This window comes from Acipenser ruthenus, chromosome 6, assembly GCF_902713425.1.
Source record: "Acipenser ruthenus chromosome 6, fAciRut3.2 maternal haplotype, whole genome shotgun sequence".
Taxonomy (NCBI): domain Eukaryota; kingdom Metazoa; phylum Chordata; class Actinopteri; order Acipenseriformes; family Acipenseridae; genus Acipenser; species Acipenser ruthenus.
In genome coordinates this window covers 54,034,736-54,056,619 of record NC_081194.1, presented here as the reverse complement: position 1 = coordinate 54,056,619, position 21,884 = coordinate 54,034,736, and the positions used below count along the sequence as shown (strand labels likewise).

General features: G+C 39.4%; 1 protein-coding gene across 10 annotated transcripts in view; it reads right to left on the bottom strand.

Annotated features, from left to right (window-relative positions):
• Positions 1 to 21,884, bottom strand: part of LOC117411298 (serine/threonine-protein kinase MARK1-like) — a 96,901-nt gene that overhangs the window by 25,676 nt on the left and 49,341 nt on the right. For 5 of the 10 annotated variants that reach the window (XM_059025520.1, XM_059025523.1, XM_059025526.1 and 2 more), the window contains exons 4-9: positions 19,374 to 19,400; positions 5,281 to 5,329; positions 4,144 to 4,209; positions 3,487 to 3,557; positions 905 to 961; positions 287 to 523 (exon numbers count right to left, since the gene is read on the bottom strand). In XM_059025520.1, the coding sequence (XP_058881503.1) occupies positions 287 to 523; positions 905 to 961; positions 3,487 to 3,557; positions 4,144 to 4,209; positions 5,281 to 5,329; positions 19,374 to 19,400 (507 nt within the window). The remainder of the gene's footprint in view (positions 1 to 286; positions 524 to 904; positions 962 to 3,486; positions 3,558 to 4,143; positions 4,210 to 5,280; positions 5,330 to 19,373; positions 19,401 to 21,884) is intronic. The other 5 variants (XM_059025522.1, XM_059025525.1, XM_059025524.1 and 2 more) reach the window with 1 other exon arrangement.

The window sequence follows — 21,884 nt, the reverse complement described above, 5'->3', positions numbered from 1 at the left end:
AGTAGGATTAGTCTGAACCCATCATCAAAGACACTACTTACACTGAGGGTTAAAGCTTTAAAAGGTTCAGCTTCACAGCTTTTGTCCTATCAGCGCTGTTTAGCAACAGTGTAAAATGAGCCTGATTGTGCTACCTAATGGGAATGTCACCATTTGTCCAGATCACACTTTGCCTAAGGAGCATATAATGAGAATGTAAGGTCTGCCATACTATTCTACATATATGACATGGACTAGAAAGCTGCCGTTTTGTAACATGAATAGCAGAGGGCTTTCAGAGACTCACCTTTAGGTTCTGACCATCAAAAGGCAATGATCCGCTAACTAGTGTATACAGAATGACTCCCAGACTCCACACGTCCACCTCTGGTCCATCGTATTTCTTTCCTTGGAATAGTTCAGGGGCAGCGTAGGGCGGGCTCCCACAAAATGTGTCTAATTTGTTACCGATAGTAAATTCGTTACTAAAACCAAAGTCAGCAATTTTTATATTCATATCGGCATCCAGCAACAGGTTTTCTGCCTAGAAAAAGTAAAGGCATTGAAAACTTAGGTGTTTAGGAGTCCACTGGTATGCAGTGGAAATAATAAAATGCAGTTTGCTCAATCACAATATATATTAAAAAAAAAAACTAAATTTAGCCTAAGAACTATACGAACTGACTCAATTTGAACCTTAGCACTTTCTAAAAACTTTACAAACACAAACATAGCACACATTGGTGTAAATTACCTTACATCTGCTTCACATATTTTGCAAATGGCATCCCTCACATGTCATTCATAAATATTAAACCTACTGTAAATGTAGAAATACAAAAACGCAGCTCTCCCGAAGACAGACGGGAGAAATACGCAGGTTGGTGGTATAAAAATGAAACTGCACTTTCGTCTGTCTGCTCACCTTTAGATCTCTATGTACAATGCGCTTCTGATGGCAATACTGCACCGCAGAGACAATCTGAAAAACAAAATGACAAGGAGCATTAACTTCACATTTAGAAATACTACAGAACAAAACTTAGTTACTGAAAAAAATGTAAGTAATCAAAAACTGACCCAATAGTACTGTACATTTATATACAGTAGTGTTCTCAATTATTGAGACACCCCTGTGGTTTGAGGCACAATTTTACCCAATTCCGATCGCTGACTTAAGCACATCCCTAAATAGATAATTGATATCCCTAAATAGATAATTGTCAGCTCTTTAAATAATGAGCAATGGTACCCTCAATTGGAACCATTTTCTATGAATGATGAGTCTAGGGGTGGTGTGTTTATTGCCCTTTTCACCTCAAATGAGGTGTTACTAGACTTTTTGGTATTGCTGAATAGATAACTGTTCCCTCTACGACAACAGGCAAAATATTTTAATAAGCAACATGTCCTACAAATGTACTTGCACCCCAAATGTGACCCACTTCCTATTAATGCGAATGACTAGGCTGGATATTTCTTCTGCTCTTTATACACTATAAAGGTTTGTGCAGAGCTGACTGTCCATTAAACAGTCCCATTACATTAAAACGCTGTATCTGTCTCAGCAGTCACGACTGCAGAAACTCATTTCCTGTGGTAAACTGCAGCGCAATATGTGACTTTTGAGGCTGAACAAACAAACAAACAAACCAGTACTACCCAAATTCTACTTAAATGCTAAAAAAAACCAAAAAAACAGGAATAATTATAATACAAAGATATCCCTGCTGTTCCAAACTGCATTAAAACCTGGTGCTGTGTAATGACAGCGTTGGCTACAGCACAACAGTGCTTGCTTTTTTAATTGCACACATCTCCAGCTTCACACGATAAAAGGTGAAATTTATTAGTGAATAAAAGGGATTTAATGATGGATTCAAAAGCAAGTTCCGCTTACTTTTAAAAACAAATCATATTACCTTGCATGCAAATTACATTAATCAGCAGTTGAGTCAAGCAAATCAGGTTTAAATATGACATGCAATTGTAGTGTTTACCGGGCTCTGAATCCTGTCTAACAAGCCATACTGACACGGGGGGGGGGGGGGGGGGGGGGGCGGGTCGAATGCAACCAGGACATCACTTTAAAACATTTACAAGGATTCTAGAGAACGGGGTTGATACACACATAAGGAGGCTGTGTGGTCCAGTGGTTAAAGAAATGGCTTCGTAACCAGGAGGTCCCCGGTTCAAATCCCACCTCAGCCACTGACTCATTGTGTGACCCTGAGCAAGTCACTTAACCTCCTTGTGCTCCGTCTTTCGGGCGAGACGTAATTGTAAGTGACTCTGCAGCTGATGCATAGTTCACACACCCTAGTCTCTGTAAGTCGCCTTGGATAAAGGTGTCTGCTAAATAAACAAACACATGACTTCATCACTGTTCAACACAATGAAATAGCATTTGTACAAATGCTACATAAAATCCATTCTTTTTTGGTCTGAAATAACAACTTTAGCCACCAGGGGTCAGACGTTAGTGGGCAGTATTTATTTGAGGGTAAAGTTTTTAGCTGTGTGTACTGTACTGTACTGATTCCCAGAATTTCACTTACTAATTACTAATAGGTGTCAGATTAAGTTTTGTCAGTTAATGAAATACATGACAATACAGTAGAACCCGAATATTACTATGTCAACATGACATAACGTATTCCTTCTACAATGGGGCTGACATTGTTCGGCACACAATCACAAGTTACAGTATGTAAGTTTCATTTCATTTAATTGGTTTGTTTTATCTGCAACATTACTGTAAAAACATGGGTCACAAATGACAGCTACTGCTGATGGATGTGCTTTACAACCCTGCAATTGTTATGCAGAGTCAGGTTCTCAGTGACAGATGATATCATATATCTGCTGCCAGCACTGAATTTCTGTACATTACAGGAACTGCTTGGGCTAGTTCTGAAACAAGTCTGGTCGTGTGTTAGGTACAGTACCAGATTTGGATAGTGTTGAGAAAGAATCCCCAGAAATAAAAATACAAGTATAATCCCTTGTCTTTTTTTTTTTTTTTTTTTAATTTAGTCGTCGCCAATTATTTTACACCGATTTTCACCCCAATTTAGCATGCCCAATTATTATCTGTATCCCCGGCTCACCGCTCACAACGCCCACGCCGACTCGGGAAACGGAGGCTGGAACACGCGTCCTCCGAAACGTGCTCCTGCCAAGCCGTCATTTTTCGCACTGCAGATCCACAGCAATGCCACCAGACCTATAGTGGCTATAGGGCACATCCTGCGCGGAGCGCCTTTACTGGATGCGCCACTCGGGAGCCCCCCGTATAATCCCTTGTCTATAGGACAGCTGCCACAAACAAAATATACTGGTAATCAGATGACCACAGGTTAAATGGTTCAGATGAATCTACAGTTTGCCATCCGTTGCTTTTAAGCACATCTAGGTTCTGTGATCATTGCACATCATTGATGCTGCACGTATTTTTTATAGCATCATTTTTGTTTTTCGGGGGGCATCTGATGGAACAGTACTTACCTGCCGAAACTTTGCCCTTGCCTCCTTCTCTTTCATCCTGCCATGTGCAACTAAGTAGTCAAATACCTCTCCTGCATCATAAAACATAGGATTTAGCCTTAAGGTTTAACATTAAGCAAGTACAACAAACCTTTTACTGGAGCAAACACCGTTTAACACTTCACACCCTTATTACAGTATATACCCTTGTTTGACCCTTCTGTAGTACATAATAAACTGCATTTTAACTGACAAAGCAAACTAATTCTATTGGGATGCCTGTGTAGATAGAATCATTACTTTATTCTAACCATTTCTTCTAGAGTACTTATGCCATTTTTCACAATAATTTATGTTTAATATGTACATAAATCATATACAGTAGCCAAGCTACAAATGTAAACCTCAATATTCTTCATAAATCAGATTTTACACTGAACAGGGTAGCTAATGCAGTACGTTGGTTGTCACCGTGCACGGCTCCCAAATTTATTTCATAATTCTATAATTCACAGGTCATGCTGACAGTGAGTTTCATAGAGTATGCACAATACTTCATTATTTTACTGTTACACTTTATGATGGTGACACATGTGTTGGACAACAACATAACTAAAGGAGACACTTTAATTTGTAGAATATACCTGAACATTGTTTTTGCTTATTTTAAAAACTCACCCCCGCTGGCGTATTCCATTATTAAATAAAGTGTCTTCTCTGTTTCAATTACTTCAAATAATTTAACTGTGGGGAGAAAAAAAAAACAAAGCAAGTTTTTAACCAAATACCCCTTGGGCTCATTTAAGTGAACATTTCTTCTGTTACAGCTCATAAAAGTGCAATGAGGTTCATGCCAAGTCACACACAGCATTAGCAACTAAAAGAGACATTTTCCCTTTGACCTCCATTGTTTGCAATTGCATCTCAGTTCGGTTCTGAACAGCAAAGGTGTCACATTGTGCACAATTATTTAGACATTTTGTAATGCACAATACTTTTAAAAACATAAAAAATAATTTCACATGCGATATTAGCCAGATCTGAAGCTACTGTTAAATACCAAATGGCTAGTTCACTGCAGCTGAAGTACTGTACCAGCCCCTTCTGTGCCAAAAGCTGCAAAACCTTTTTACTGTACATAGGTATATATCTTTTGGAATATTATTGCAGCAGCTCTAGAATTCTTAGCAAATGTGATGTATCCGTCACGTGTTAAAAAGCAGCTGGAACATTTTTGCTATAACATCTTTTTTTTAATTTAACTGCCATTACCTTCTAGTGCTGATAATGGGGGGGAAAAAATACTCAAACCCCCTCCCCAAAAACGCATACTGTAGACACCATCATAAAAACTACATTTAAAAAAATAGCAACCAATCTGCTTGTGTCACTCTAAAATCAAAAGGGGTGGGGCTGTACTGCTAGTAGCACGAATCAGTGCAAAAAAAAAAAAAAAATTGGTCCTCAGATATCATGTTTTTTTTAACAAATGAACAATGAAGAAGGGTTTTTTTTCATCCATCCATCCATCAGCTGTCTCCCAGAAAGAGGGAATATTGTATATTATATCACATTCAATGAACAACCTGCTATTTATCTCTCAGCATAATCTAAGCCTATGCAGTCAGGCCCTTATTATGTGCTAATAAGCTGTCAGGGCGCATGAGGAAGACAGTACTGAAGAGTTTCCTTCACAAGGGCTTCAATAAGCTCAAGTCGCTGGCACTGGGGAGCTTGAAAGTGATATTACAGATCAGGCATGAGACAACAGTGGCATGGTGACAGCATTAGGGACAGAACACAGTTCAACCCTACCTATATTCGGGTGATTCAAGATCTTCATTATCCTTACTTCTCGGAAGAGCTGTTGAAAGAGGGAGAGAGAAATTTAAGCTAAAAATAAAAATCACTAGAACTTTTCATGGTGCAAGTCTCAGAAAGGATATTGTGCAGCAGTTTCAGCTACTGCTTACGGTTACAGTACGTACTGTTTCATGATATGCGGGACACAATACCTGTGATGGTCCTCGTGAGTAATTTCTTAGTATGACGTTTAATAAGATAAAAGGATCATTGACAATTAACTGTTTTACAGGGAAAATTTCAGTGGGAAAGGGGGAGCATATTGTAGTCCCATTTAATCATCAATAAAGGACCTACAATATGAAGTGCCTTCTTTAACACAAATACTCACCTCTATTACAATACAATATATTTTGTAAACGAAATACATGATTTATCAATGAAGCGTTACACTCCTACCCACTACCGATTTTGCCATTGTTGTCGTAACTCTCCAGAACCAAGCAACACCACCAGTTAGTGTCAAGATCTTTCATATACAAAACTAGACGAAGACAAATGTTTCTACAAAGCGCCTTTCGACAATTGTTTCTATTGGCATTGAGAGACTTTGTTTGAAATTTCAACCTAAATGTTTTTTTTTTTTTTTTTGCATTACTCAAGCATTTTCACCAATAAAATAAAACCTTCTAAAATGACTTAATTTGCAATAAAAATTTGAAACTGCCCAATAAATGAGTTATAAACCAAAATAACACAAAATGAAAACATTACTAAACCAGTATTAAAACGCCATTTAATGAGGGTAGAAATGTATGTGCAAGCATTTTTGCACTAGTATGATAGAAGCTTAGTTTCAAATAAAGTTAGACCACAACATGATTAAAACCTGCATTGAGAATAGCCTAGAATCCACATTGATGCAGGGCTTTAATTCCTTTATGTTACTTGCCATCAGTCAAGTGCCAAGATAAGGAGTGGCATTATAGTACTGCGGACACATTTTTGTTCTTAGTTGCCATTTATTGTCATGCTGGTACAAAGATTTTAAACAGAATACACAGTATTCTACTGTGTGTGTGTATGAGTGCATTAAGTGAATTTTGAAGACAGAAGAAAATGTTTTTCCTCAAATTCCAGTATGTTGCTGAGGGGAGGGGCGGGCAATAGCTACTGTAGTGTACACTTTTAAAAATGAAGTTATTTTTTTAAACCAAAACTCTCACCCTTAGATATTGTACACCTTACCATTATAACTCATATAACACATAATAAACCATAAGGTTTAGACTAGATCTGGTGAATCTGGGTGGCTATAGTAGTCATCTCTTATTGCCTCAGTGGACATTATTATTTATTTATTATTATTATTATTTATTTAATTATTAATTTCTTAGCAGACACACTTATCCAGGGCGACTTACAATTGTTACAAGATATCACATTATTTTTACATTCAATTATATTATTTTTGTACACATTATTATTATTATTTTTTTTACATACAATTACCCATTTATACAGCTGGGTTTTTACTGGAGCAATTTGGGTAAAGTATCTTGCTCAAAGGTACAGCAGCAGTGTCCCCCACCTGGGATTGAACCCACGACCCTCCGGTCAAGAGGGTCGAGAGCCCTAACCACTACTCCACACTGCTGCACATTAGTGCAAGAAAGCAATACAAAAAATGTAACACCACTGAATTATTCTGAACTATTTTTTTTTCTGATTGCTTGGAGAAACTGCTATACAGTGGGCAACACAAACTAGTGGAGAAAAAACATTTAACGACGAGAGGGAGTGAAAAGAACCTTCCCAATGCTTGACATTTTAGAAGAGTATTCCTATACTATCCCCCTTCGAGTTACAGCGATAAAGATCCACAATACGCAAGCAAAGAATCATGAGAGAAAGTAACCAGGCATCTCTTGAGTGATGTAGCAGCCCAAAACCTAATTCAGAGAGGAGAGAGATTATTTTGAAAATTGACAAATGTAGCAAATACTTGAAAGGAACTCTCTCTCCAGATTGATAAAAACATTAATGAATGAATGAATGAATTAATTAATTAATTAAAATTATCTGACTGTGTAGTTACTGCTTTTGATCTCAGACTGTGGCCAACTAACATTCATTATGAAATAACTTGAAGGTGCTCTGTCAGACACATTCTTGGAGATAACAAAAATAAAGTCTTGTATATGTGCAGAAAGTAGAAACTCTCACTGAAATGCATCTGTAATTAAGACATACTCCTACTTACGGATATGCCATTCTTTCGCAGGATTTGTCCAAAGCTGCAGATGAAAAGGCAGCAACAGACATTCCCCTTCTAAACAGTTTAAAGGAGATTCTCAATAACTTGCTCTACAGAATGCCCCAAGTTTCATCACAAAACAGACAAGAGGTTCTCTAGATCTTTTCAAAACTTTAAAAAAGTGTGACATACTTATGAACAGCCAGGCTTCTCCTATGCTACCCAGTAAAGGATAACAAATACACCTGGTGTTCAGTGTAGTACCAGATCTTGCCACAAAAGCCTATTCCTCCTAAATGACAAGTCATAATACAGGACGATAACACAATAAAGGAAAAGTAAAAAATTTGCACAGGGTCCCTAATTTGCAGAGTCCCTATTGTGAATAGAGGCACTTGCATTGCACTGGTACTGTAGAAGACAATTAGCCTTAGAAAAGGAGCATCAATTGTTTTGTATGTTAATACCATCCGTGACTGTGACAACCCCCTTCACCATCTCATGACATTTGAAGGCAGAGTCTCTTTGTGTTGTTGCGCTTTGAGGCACAAAGGGTGAATATTTTAACAGACAAATACGATAAGCCACAGCTGATGAAATCTCAAGTGCCAAGCTTGTGTCATTACGCTCATCCAGGTTGTAAACATAACTAAAGTCTTTTACATCACTGCCTCTGCGATGCAGAATCTCATGATTATTCCAAGTACCGCTTTGTTCCTAGATATAGTCGTGTGTTCTTTTCTTTTCTACAGCACAGTGTGTTAGCCCCCCCCTCCCCCTTTAATAGAAATCCCGCTAGTTACTGAAACAAGAAGCAGGTCCCTTTAGTCTACTGCAATAAACACTACAGGTTTACATTCTGTTCTGTGTACAATTCTGAGCAATGTCCTGTACAAATCAGATACATTTCACTCTGAACTACAACTGAACTGATAGTCCCCGGTCTAGCCTAGGATAAGTCTTGAAAAGCGTTTTAAGAAAGAATAAACAGGACAGCAGACTACTAGCGGATACAGCTGAAAAACATGCCAAGTCCCTCCTGAACCAAAAGCCAAACAGCCATTTCTTATAGAGCATGTGGGTGTTCCAAAGCTATAAGATCTACACAGCATAATAGTAACACCCTGGATTTAAACTTCTGGCAACCTGCAGCAATAAAATCAACCTTCAAGTACAGCTTTGTTCAATGGCGCTTTGCTGTTATGCAACATTACACCTCTCATGTAAGGCGGCGCTGTAAATTATTCCTCTCACAGTACTCTTGCAAGCTGTAACCAAACAAGAAAAGCATACTGTACTGTAGCACCTGTGGGGAAATGTTACTGTTCAGTTGGCTTAAAGGAAATGTGTGGCATCAAAAAACCTAGATTAAACCTAGACCTAGGATATGAATAGCAAAAATATTACGAGCATTTAAAAAGGTTAAAAGCATTAGGAACTACTAGAAAAAGAAAAAAATAATAATTAAAATTGTGCAAAAGAGGTCATGTCAGTCTGTGCTGCATATGCTAGCTGTAAGTTATCCAACAGCCTTTTAGCTGCACCTGTCTAAACTGAATCCCTCACTCACTGCAACATTTACTTCATGTTCCAGCTAAAGTATCAAATAGTCTTTTAATGAATGAATAGGTCACATGTTGGCACATCTGGCTACCTCCCACACAAATTAAAAAAGCTGCCTGAAAGTGAGGGAGTTCAGTTAAACACTGATTGCCTGCCACATTTTTGCAGTGTGCGGCAATTACTTTTCTGCTAAAGTCTAATTAGAGGCTTAGATATGTTTAGAACTTCACCCGACGCTCTGGTGTTCACAAATTAGGCAGCACTTTGATTACTTTGTTATTGACTTTGAGATGAAGCAAAAAATGTAACCTTACAGTAGTTTGGCAATGGAATGCAAAGAGCAGTTTAAAACTTATGAATACTTTGGCACACAAACAATATTTCATTAAAAAGGACTGCTAAAGGATTTGATATCAAATCTGAACCCTTAGGGATCATTATCATCGGACCCCCTATTTCCTCTGTTGGTTCTTGGATTTCATACTTCAAATTGGAACATGCAGACACTATAAAAGTTGCTGCTCCTTTTTTAAAGCTTTGTACTGGAATTGAAATATCTGTAGGCTATATCACAATTTAAACCATGCACAGACAAGCAAAGTACCAAAAAGTCTTCAACACAAGAAATGAAGGACCTGTGATAATGGCAATTTTTGTTTTTAACATTAAAATAAATTAACCTAGGGGCTCCCGAGTTGCGCATCCAGTAAAGGCACTCCTCGTGGGGTGCAGGATGTGCCCTATAGTCTGGATGTCGCGAGTTGGAGTCCAGCTCCCGCCCTCTACAACATTTTTGATTGACATTTAGGTGATGTAATTTCCTCCCAGTCAGGCCAAGGAGCCCGAATTGGGAGCCAATTCGAGCAATTTAAAAACATGGAAACTGGGGGGGCAACTCGAGCATGTACCTTATATAATTCATGTTAACGTGGTATTAGTTATAAAAAGTCACAGAAAAGTAACACATAAAACAGGAATGCACTAGAAGCTGATCAAAAGGGAGTTCATTGATGCTTGTTTATTTCGTCATTACAGTGCATTCAAAAATATAATTTGCTAACATGTCACTAAAACTGTACCGCATGTCAAAAATGTTAAAATGTTAGCAATGTTTTTATATTCTTTGGGTTTTGTGTGCTTTAGAGCGAGTCAGAATCTCATGGGACAGAAAAAAGGCAAGCGCGTCATTCTGAAATGCCTTGCTTAAACAGTACTCAACTTCATGAAAATGATGTGCAGTGATTTTTATATAGATTTGATGTATTATATATTTTGTGTTGCGACTTTGGAATGTAATAAAAGATAACGAAAACGGTGAGTTCCCCCCCCCCCCCCCCTTCATTTTGACGTCACCAGTAAATTATGCAAATTAGTTATCACAACCATTTATATATATATATATATATACCACACACACACACATATATATACACTGGGGCTGTCAAACAATTAATTTTTTTTAAATCGATCAATCTATGGACATTGGTTGATTAAATTGGTAGATTAATCTGTAGATAAATCCGTCCACTTTTTCAATAAAGGTAACAATCTTAATGCGGCTGGGAATGGGAATTTGGTCTTTTTAAAAGCATTTTTATGATTTTTTTTTAGTAAATGTAACAATTTTTCAGAGAACAACTGTTCATTCAGGCCTCTGTCAGTCGCATACCTGAAAAACGAAGGCAGCTGAGCTGCGTTTACCATTACAGCTACGTACCTGGCTTTCTGTACATCTCCTTTTCATTGCATCTAGCAAAACCTGAGACACCGAAGAGATTAAGTCGTTCTAAAAATAGGGACCCGAGAATACTGTGGCTATTGACAAGTGATTGCTTAACATGCTGTCGTAGAAACTATCAGAGAAAGTAATTCCACATAATTACCTCTACTTGAGGAATTGGTGCCTTCATTGTGCCCTCTGAAAGCCAGTTTTTGCTTGCTCATTGGCTGTGTTGTTTCCCTATGGTTCTGCTTATCCTGTTTAACATCAATCCGGGTTTGTCCAATAGTTTTGAGTGTAACAGTGGCTCGCAAGTGACTTTGGGAACGCTCATGTTTTTGTACTGACTTCGATAGACATCCTAGATTGCTGGAGCCAGTGCTGTTCCATATCCCCTTTTCTGTACTGAACAAAAGTCAGTTGCAGCAGTATTATTTTTTTTAAATTGACAGCTACCGGTAAGGCACGGATACCTTTAATAATATAAAATTTTGGAAGTGGTGAGTATATCCCTTCCCTTCCAGCGTCGCTTCAGGTATTTGTGGTATTGTACCTCCCTTTTAACAATCTCCATTTTTTCTGAGAAAGTTCTTCTTGAAAATTGATTTGTAACCAAATCGACTACAATGCCGCCGTTGTCTGATGATTATTTTTTTTTTATTATTTGCAAAACGAAATATCACTTTAACAACGTTCTCAATATAATTCTCGATAACACACTATAATTCAGCTATTGTTACAGCGCTTTGGGCCTAGCAAATTTATGTGCCGCCTCTGCTCATGATTTGACAGCTGCAAAACCAGGGCAGATCTTTGACTCTCCCACTGGTTAAACTTACTCAAGACTGTCAGCTGAGGCAGATAATAACTTCAACTGTTTATGTCCCGCCTCCGCTCAGTTATGATTGGACTGCCACGGAGAAAATGCAGGTTTTATTGGTTGGTTATATTTTATATACAAAAATAAAATTCTGCACGATTAAATTGTATATTAAATGAATCTGCGATTAGAGCAGCCATATACATATTATATATATATATATATATATATATATATATATATATATATATATATATATATATACATATTATATATATTATATATATATATATATATATATATATATATATATATATATATATATATATATATATATATATATATATATATGGCTGTCCTCGATATTATGGCTGTCCTCGAGACCTTTCTACTTCTCTGGGATTGCAGTGCTTATCTAACTAACTATTGATTATCCAAGCAAGATAGGAGCGATAGTGCACTGTAAAACACTATTCAACACATGCAGGATCACAAGGAACAACATTAGAAACTACAATACCACAATTACAGCATTTCTATTTTTGAAGACGGAACCATTCCTTTGATGCGTATCAATTATAAAGTGTTAATATTATTAATCCCTAAATGCTGTAAATGGTCGCATGTGGAAAGTGTTAAAAGTCCAGTAATAAACCTAGTATCAGATATTTCATACACTACTCTGACCGGAACCTATAAATGGTTGTGATAACCAAGTATACAACAGTCTGTACGTGGTAGCCCACAAAGCCAGGCCTGACTAAAGCAATTGCTGTGAAGAATGCTGCTGGTCTTTGCTTTTGATAGCAGAGGAATCTTATTTGATGAAAGGCATAACAGTCACCATTTTAGGTCACAGTGTTTCATGAATATAAGGAAGTCTGTATTTCCAACGACTCGTTAGAACAGGTGTTGCAGAAGCAGGGGTGCTGATGGATTAACCGAAACATATACATTAGAGGGATGGTTTTTTAAAAAACACAGGGCAGAACGCTAAAAAGTAGCGTCTTGTTTGCAAGTACTTCCTGTGGACAGACAGCGTCATTTCAACAAAACAATAAAATAATGCTGGTGTACATTACGTGTTAAATGAGTTCCTGGTATGGTAATGTATTCCACTGGTCTGGCTACTGGCTTTGCCTCAGTGATTCTGAGAGACTGGAGGATCTTAGCTGATCACAATGTATAGCACTGCACCAAAGCAGCAACAAATACATAAAGTGGTCACTGTGGCTTTGATTATAATGGAATAACTTCTTATAAACAAATGGTAATGCAAAGTTTCCATACAATTTAGAGAGTGCTTCTTAATATAGCTGCCCATAGCTCAGTTACTCAGAGATGAGAGCTCATGAAAAGTAGGTCACTATGAGCTAAATTCAGATACCCTCAAGAACAGGTTCTAAGGAATACCCACACAAAAATAATATATCTAAAAGCGTTACTGCACTATTTTTGTTTTATTTATTTCTTAGCAGACGCCGTTATCCAGGGCGACTTACAATTATTACAAGATATTGCATTATTTTTTACATACAATTACATTATTATTTACACATTTTTACATACAATGACCCATTTATACAGTGTTGCTGTTGTGTTGCTTTATTGGATTCCTAGATAAAATGCCTTTGAACAATTATCTGGGAAAATTGAGAAAATAAATAGGATAGGAAAAAATGTTCATTCATCTGAATTTCAATTGTACCAGTGACCTATTTACTGTAATCACCACTAGCCAATAGGCAGTCAGCTCCTTTACTGGGGGAGGTTTGGCCACAACTGATTTCATCCTAATTTACCAATTCAGTATTTAACAAGCCAGTTACAATGCTACTACAGGAAAGTGTGATAAGAAGGTAAACAATCTTGTGCAGTAATTAAGAGGGTTATTAATTTAATTAAATTAGCATAGCACGTTCACATTTGTAGCTCCCTGAAGGAAGCTCAGTTTTCAGCCTGTGCGTTTCCTATACCAAATATGACAGATTACAAAAGCATTGTCACCGAACAGTATTATTATTTTTTTTGTTTGTTTCTTTAGGTTAAAATATTTTAAGAAGTTTCTATTAAATGTGAAAAAGCAGATATAGAATGACAAAGTAGAATGTGAGCTTACTTAAAATAAACTGTAGACAGACTTGCCAAGGGGCAGGGTAACCCTTAATTGAGGAAAAAGACAAGCAGAATGAACCGATGATTGGTTTGAATCCAACCTCTCCAACCCATTACAAATTGTGTTTTTCTTTTTGGTAAATTATGTACCTGGAGACAACTGCCTATCCTAGGTAACAGTGCGTCTCCCACGTATAGCATTACAGGGTCGATTAATTAGTGCTGTAACCTCCCAAAAACGGCTAATCCCTGTATTGATCTAGATATGTGTCTTTAGTAAAGGCCCAACTGTTTACTACAGCTGCCAACATAGAAAGCCTGAAATTTAACAAAATCAGTCATCCCACTTGCTCATTCAAAACAGCAATTTAAACCCATGCTTTCGAACCACGAAAACAGCTGCCTTTAATGTATGTTTTTCTACAGCTCTATTAATAAACACAGACACTGGACAGCCTGCAGCAACGATACACCTCCACGGGTTTGCACCGGTTTGAACCGCAGCGGGTCTTCAATTGCAGTTTGCTTTAAAGGAACTGTGCCTACTATGTGGTGTGTCCCTGAAGTCTGTCACGCTGTCTCTCCTCTGAGCCTATGTGGCTGGCATGGGTACATATTGATAACACATCAACACCAGGTCACATGGCTGGAATGTTAAATTGCATTCTCAGGCAATAACAAAAAAAGGTCGTATTGCTCAGATCCATATTAATCCACGTTTGCTGGGAACTCCCAGACAGTCAGGCAGTAAAAGGGTACATGCTGACCTACATTAAGAAACCAGTTAAAATAAAATAAAAATTAATACTGTACCAGCATCAAGTACTGCACTGATTACTGTCCGGTTCGCTATAATATTTCTCTTCAATATACAGTTCACCACACTACATGTACAACACAAAAAAGAAAGCTGTAAGCAAACACACTGCGTTGTTCTGTATGCTACACTGTGTTGCTGTACTTTATATCTGGAACATTTCAAAACATTTAGGCTTTTATTGCCCAAAGTGATATTAGGTGGGATGGAAATCAGTTGCAAATCTGTTAAAAACATAAATATTACAAGAATGTGACAATAACCAGAGTGATAACCCATTGACTCCCAATATATAATAGGGTACGACCAGGACCTTTCAATAAAACAGAAAGGGTCATTAACAGGACTGATATTATGTGGGCTTGACTGTTTGCAATTGTAAAGTGATTAGGCCCCTCATAAGCCATAATGCCAAAACCATGTCAATGTCATTGCTTATTGGAAAAAGCTGTATTTCAAATTATTAAAAAGGAAACTTTTTGGTATCGTCTCAAATAACAACCATAAATGTAACGGACACACAACCTTAATGCAAGGTCATGTGTGTTGTGTGCCATTATAAATTTTATCCCCTGTCGGTGAGATGAGATGAGGTAGAAAGCTCTATAACGTTAGGTTATTATCATAACCCAGTTACCTGAAATAGAAATGTAACTATTACCGAATGGGTATTTACCTCCTAAAGACCCGAATCCTGAAAATTGTATACCAAAGCTGCTCAAAGAGCCTGTGATGCAGTCGTGGCCCCATCCCCGAGGGCACAAAAGAACTGCGCTCACAGATGTCTGCTTCATTTTTCCTTCAAGCCTGCTGCAATCATGGACGCAGCGACCTTGAAGGTTAATGGTTCCCCCTCCCTTTTATTTGAGGGAACCAGGGTTATGATAATAACCTAACGTTCCTTTTCAAGTACGAAATGTAACCAAAGCTGTCGCAAGGGCAAGATTGCAAGAACGACGGGAATGCTGCAAGGCTAAGCCGAAAGCCGCCTTGTGCGTTAATATTCAGATCTCCAGTAGCTAGAGTGAAAAACTTGAGGGAGAGTATCCCCTCTATGCCTGTGTTGTAAGTGCCGACTGGGAAGCTGCCCTTAACAGAGGGTTTTGATGATCCACGACATTTAGCCTGTAGAATCTAGTAAAGGTATGGGGAGTAGCCCACACTGTCGCACTGCATATGTCCGACAGATGCACCCTGGAACAAAGCCCACGAAGTTGCAAGGCCCCTGATTGAATGGGTTGTGAGATTTTCTGGAGGGGGCAAGGTTGGCCAGCTCCTAGGCAATCTTGACCGTGTCTTCTATCCACTTAGACAGTCACTGCTTAGGCAGGGCTTGACTACGTGACTTAGTCCCAATGTAGACAAAAAATGTTCAGACTGCCTCCAAATTTCTTGTCCTGTCAACATAATACGCCAGGGAACGTGCTTGAATCGTAGTGAATAGCTGGTCTGAACAGTAGTAAGCACCCAGAAGTATGTGGTGTACTGGAGCCAGTAGTCCAGATGGCTCCCTGAGAAGGGGCCCTGGGCCTGTGGCAGCAAACTCCTAGCGCTGCTGTTTCACCGCGCCTTCTGTCTTTGCACAGGGCAGCAGAACCTATTATGGCCCCTGCGGCAAACGGCCGTGGGCCGGTCTCATGCATTACCTCTGGCAGCGGGTGCAGCTGGCTGTGCCGGTTTTTTGCCAGCTTGCCACTGGTTTACATGCTGAAGGTGGGAAGCAGGCGAACCAGCTCCTTAGTGGATTCCCGCTCTGGTGAGAGCGCTGTAGCATCTCGTCAACCATAGGACCAAACATATGCCCTTGAGTCAGGCACCTGGGAAAGCGAAAGCTGTCTGGTTTTTGTTCACCAGGCGCAGCTAGGTGCCTGGACTAAAGCAGCAAAAAGAAGCCTCGACCGGCGGAAAATGGGCCAGGCCCAGTTTTTCTGTATCATGTACCCTATATAGGGGGTCCATCGTATGGGAAACAGCAGGAGCTGTTGCCAGATGGTCCTCGAAAGACTGGATTTCATCCGGGTGTACTGGGGGGCAGGGAGATATGGGAGAAGCGGTAGGCTCATCAACAGAAATTGATTGCCTTGCTTCCGTTGCTGTAGGCCAGGTCACTTGCAAGGCTGCAGTGGCCCTTTTTATTAGCGGTATGAACTCAGCCAGCAGGCAAAGCTTCACTGCTGGGGACGTGCTGTTCGACTCCATGTCCTCAGACTGGAAGGCCAGTTCATGTTCGCCCACCTCCTCAGAGGCAGCGATGGACAGTATGTCCTGCTGTGTCCAATCTGTGCTCATAGCCCCATGGGGCCCCAAGAGGGAAGGCGGGGCTGGTGGCTCCGAGCATTCCCGCAGCAATTCAGCAAGAACAGTTCCCCAGTGGGAAACAGCTGCCCAGATTTATTCCATCTGCTCCTAGCCTGCCGTTCATCTAGAACGGTGACTCTTCTTCCTCCTCCGCGGGGGAGGGGAAGGAGAGGCAGAGCTCAAGGAGGATGCGAAACACTGTGAAGACAGTTTCCTGCCTGGGCTACAGTCCTGGGTGTGTCGTCCACTCTCCCTTGGCACAGAGCCATGGGGCGAGGATGCAACAATCTCTCCACGAGCAACGATGGGGGAGAGTGCTGAGCAGGAGTAGGACGCAGAACGCTCCTTAGAGCTGCAGAATAACCTCTTCTCAAGCGTGCGCTTGGAGAAAGGAGCACACTATGTGCAGAAGCTGTGGTTAACCAGTGCCTGACTGCCATGCTCTGGCCCCAGGCAGGAAGCGCACCTGCCGTGCTTGCCTTCCATAAGTGGCCTTGCATGTCTCACAGGGATAGAAATCGGGCATGATGCAAGGAGCAAGCAATGCAATGTACAGTATAGGGTTGTACAGCTGTTGTCTCAATCTGCTTATATATGTCGACTGGGCAGGGACAGGTTTCTGACTTTAACACAGGTTCAGTACCAGGTCGGGACCGGGTCAGTTCGGTGTACTTAACACCGGGTCATGCTTCGGAACCAGTTCAGTACTTGTGATTTTAGCACTGGGTCGGTAGTGGTTTGGAACCAAGTTGGTGTTGTGACTAACACTGGGTCAGTATGGGTCGGTTCAGTACCGGTATGGTGACTTTAGCACCAGGTCAGTGCTGGTACAGTATGGGGTCGGAACAGGGTCGGTTAGGTAGGGTCGATTGTCAGGATTCGGGTCTTTGGGAGGTAAATACCCATTCGGTAATGGTTTTATTTCGTACTTGAAAGGAATACACAAATGCAGAGTATCCCGGCCCTTTTGCATAGTGACTAAGAAAAAACCCCCACAGAACCACAGAAAAACCAATGGGGAACACAATGGCACAATAAAAATGCCAATAGGGGCCTCAGTTGAGACCCAGATCACCTGGTGAATTAATTATGAGTGTGAACATCACTGAGTTATATGAATGACTGACTGATGAATGAATGAATGAATGAATGAATGTATGGAGGCCTCAAACACACAGGTTTAGAATTTCTCAGTTAATCAACCATGCACATATAGGATTCAACTGCGCCCCATATGGACAAGTTTTTATTGCATCATTTTGTTCCCTTGGCTTGTTCTGTGCCAGTACCAGAATTCAATAACTTTAAGACGGCTTGATTAAGTCACAGTATGTGTCCATATACTTCAAGCAACTTTATGGCAGCCGCAGCTGTTCTGAGATAGCTTTTCTTCACTGCAATAGCGCTCTGAATTTATGAGTGGAGTTATCTTTCTTCAACCTCTGTTTAGATCTACAGTTTGGTGAAAGTTTTAATAAATAAATGGTCTGGTCCCTCATTTTAATATTGATAATACTGTAGTTACAGTACTAATCACTACTACAGAAATGAGGACTAGGCACATTTCAGAATACAAAATCTTGAATACAAAAACATGTAAATAAATAAATAAATCACATCAGGTTTTCTGGAAACCAACAGATAATGCTAGAAATGTGTTAAAATACTTTCTTGGCTCTCAGGCCCTTGTGAAATCCCTGGCCTGGGTAAATATTGTTTTGGTGTCATATCTCACAGCCCAGAGGTCCCCGGCCCTCCGTTTCAGAACCAGTGCTCTAGTGTGTATTGAGCACACTAAACTGAATTGAGTTCAGTCTGAAGGTAATATTTTGTTTTTCACTAAAACACACAGGGAAAGAAACACCCATTTATTTTAAAAGGACAAAGGGGATCATGAGTTCATCAAATGGTTCAAGTTTAACAGCATTCACTCCAGTAAAAACTTGACTGTCCTAGAGTTTCCAGACAGAGTCAGCAGATCTGTCTCCATCTACATAATCACACCTGCACACATTTCCAGGTCATTCATGAATCCTTAACGGCAAGGTGATATGTGGAATATGGCCATTCCACAAATATTTTGAGTACTAAGGCACTGACCCATTTTAATATCTACATGCTATCTGCGAGAATAAATCTATGTTCTCCCAATTTAAACCTTGTTGAGCATGTTAGGCATGCTTTGGGACATAAATTTTAAGGCTGACTTAAAAGATGCTCTTATAACCAAGCAGAGCTGATACAGATGTTCAAAAAATCCCATGAGGCGCAGATGTGCTGCTGTAGTATATGAATCACAATGTGTAGTATCTGATTCTGTGAAACCTGACTTGGTGGGGGGGGGGGGGGTGTAGGTGCTACTGTACAATTAATAAATTACTGTAGAAAAAACATTATAGGTCTGACAGTCTAGTGTGTTACTTTTGCCAATCAGTATAAATGACACACACACACACACACACAGAATGATGAAATGAAGAGGTGGGTTTTAGAAAAAAGGCAGGGTGTCACCTACCTGTTTAGAAAGCAAGGTCATGTGTAACTAAAAGAACAGAGGGAGAAATAGGAAAAAACTAATTATTGGGAAAACTGCAGCAAAACCACCCAGAACAATTGTAAACATACCAAAAGGCATCGGACAGTTTTATTTATATATATATATATATATATATATATATATATATATATATATATATATATATATATATATATATATATAAAAAAACTTTAATTAAACTTCCCCCATTTGATCCTGACTTTGATTCAGAGCTGTAGAGCTAGCAGACACAGGCAGGATCAGCAGCTGCTCCAGGCACACCTCTCCCAGCAGGAGTCACTATTAGACGGCAGTGGTGTGTAAACAATCACTTCCTACTGTAGCAAATTATTTAGTGTTGCCTTACCTTTAGTGAGCTTTATTATTCACTCCTGCGTAGTGAATTAGTATTGCTTTAGGTGGCCCATGAGACTGTTTATACTAATTCTCTTTCTCTGGTTTCCGGCAATTCTTTTTATCAAATGGATAAAGTAGAAAACACCCTTTTTTGTTTACATATAGACTGGGATTGTTAACCAAATTAAACAAAGAAACGCATTAAATAAAATATATTTTAAATTCACTATTTAAACTCTTTCTAGCAATGTCTGAGACATCTGTTTTCACCAGACAAATTATGGTAGAATCCAGTGGCGTGCCGTCAGGACCTTCAGGGTATTCTCTGCTGACCAGACAGTGCCAAATAAACCGTCAGTCAAATGACATTACATTGCCTCACTTGCGTACAGTGTGCTTGCTTATACTATGAAACATACTACTCTAATTATTATTTGTTCATTTGTCTGATGCCTTTATCCAAGATGACTTATAAGGTTTACTAGAGGTTTTTTAAGAGTCTAGGAGTTTCCTGAAGGGCATGTGACCAGCCAATAAGAGATCTGCATTTCCCCTGCATAAGTCTAAAACAACGACCAGAAGCTAGAAAAAAAGTGTATTCTCCGTTTCAGTTGAAGGTCTTGAGTAAGTTCAACCAAACGTTGAGTTGAAGAATGTTCTTTTTTCTTTTTAGACAGGCGACCAATCAGGAGTGAGCAGAGGTGGGCCATAAATCTCCCAGGGTATTCTCTGCCTCACTTGAAGGGCCTGCTTTAGCAACCAATGGGAAAGTCAAAGCTCTGACAGCTGACCAATCATTAGTGAGCAACCCCAAGACATGAATATTCCTTGGTTAGCACTGCAGTTAGGAGGATAGCTGGATTTCGCACGATATTGCTCGTAAATATACATTGATTAATACAAATACCTTTAAAACATCCAATTATTTCGAATTTTATTTTACACTAAAATAAAATAAAAATGTGAGAAAACAGAGACATCATAGTCGATTTGGTTATGAATCATTTTTCAAGGAGAACTTTGAAAAAAAATTGTTAAAAAAGGAAGATATACACCACAGATCCCCTAGCTGACACGGGAAGGGAAAGGATATACTCGGCACTTTCAGAATTCAAATTATGAAAGGTTATTATTATTATTAAAGGTATCTGTGGCTTACAGGTAGCTGCCACTTAAAAAAAGAGGGAGGGGGGGGGGGGGGGGGGGGGTTGCGACGACTTTGCTACCCCAGTCCATTCTGTCACGTCACGCCACTGGTAGAATCCCACTAGAGTCTGTATCATACTATTTGATGTCTGCTGTAACGGTCAACCTAGGAAAATAAGTTGTATGTAAAGATAAAACCATTAAGAAATACAGTACAGCTACAGTACAATGGCAATATCTCAGTGGTGGCAGGATGGCCGCTCACTATCTTGAAGTCCTTTACACACTCCAGAAGCGATTTCTATTTTTACTATGCAGTGCTATTCCCTTCCGAACAAGCAACCAGGCATAACGAATACTTGATCCATCTTCCCTTCTGAATATCTTCTATGTTACCCACATCTATATCTGCAGGGATATTGCATGGCAGGGGGGATGGAAATTGCTGTAGGACTTTACATCAACAGCCTCATCATTTCTGAAGCTGGCACTGAAGAAAGCAGTTCTGGAATCCTCCAATATGACTTAACAAAACTCTATACCTGCCTGAATTTGGATTTGGCCCTGAACTGGATATTAAATTGGGTACCTAAACAAAAATATATGTGCTTTTAAGGCTATACTTGAAATTTCCCAATACAATAAACTGTTGGAATTATAGAGGCATGACAGCGCTGCAAAAGTTACAGTTTCAATTTAGTTTGCACGTTAAAAACTCTGATTTTCAACCATTAACATCTCAGCCAAGGTATGGAGTAGAGTGGTGGCCTTTTGGAACATAAACACTTTGTGACATTGTCTCTTTAAATGGTCTTTCAATAGGATTAGTATTTTAAGAGGGTAAACATATTCAAATTTCCTCTGTGTACAATATGGATTAGAATGTAATTTTTCAGCAGACCTGGAGAAAAAACTGTAATACCTACAGGTATGGTACTCGGCGCTGGGGTAGTGGTCTCTGAACACTGGCTGGCTTTGTTGCCAGGG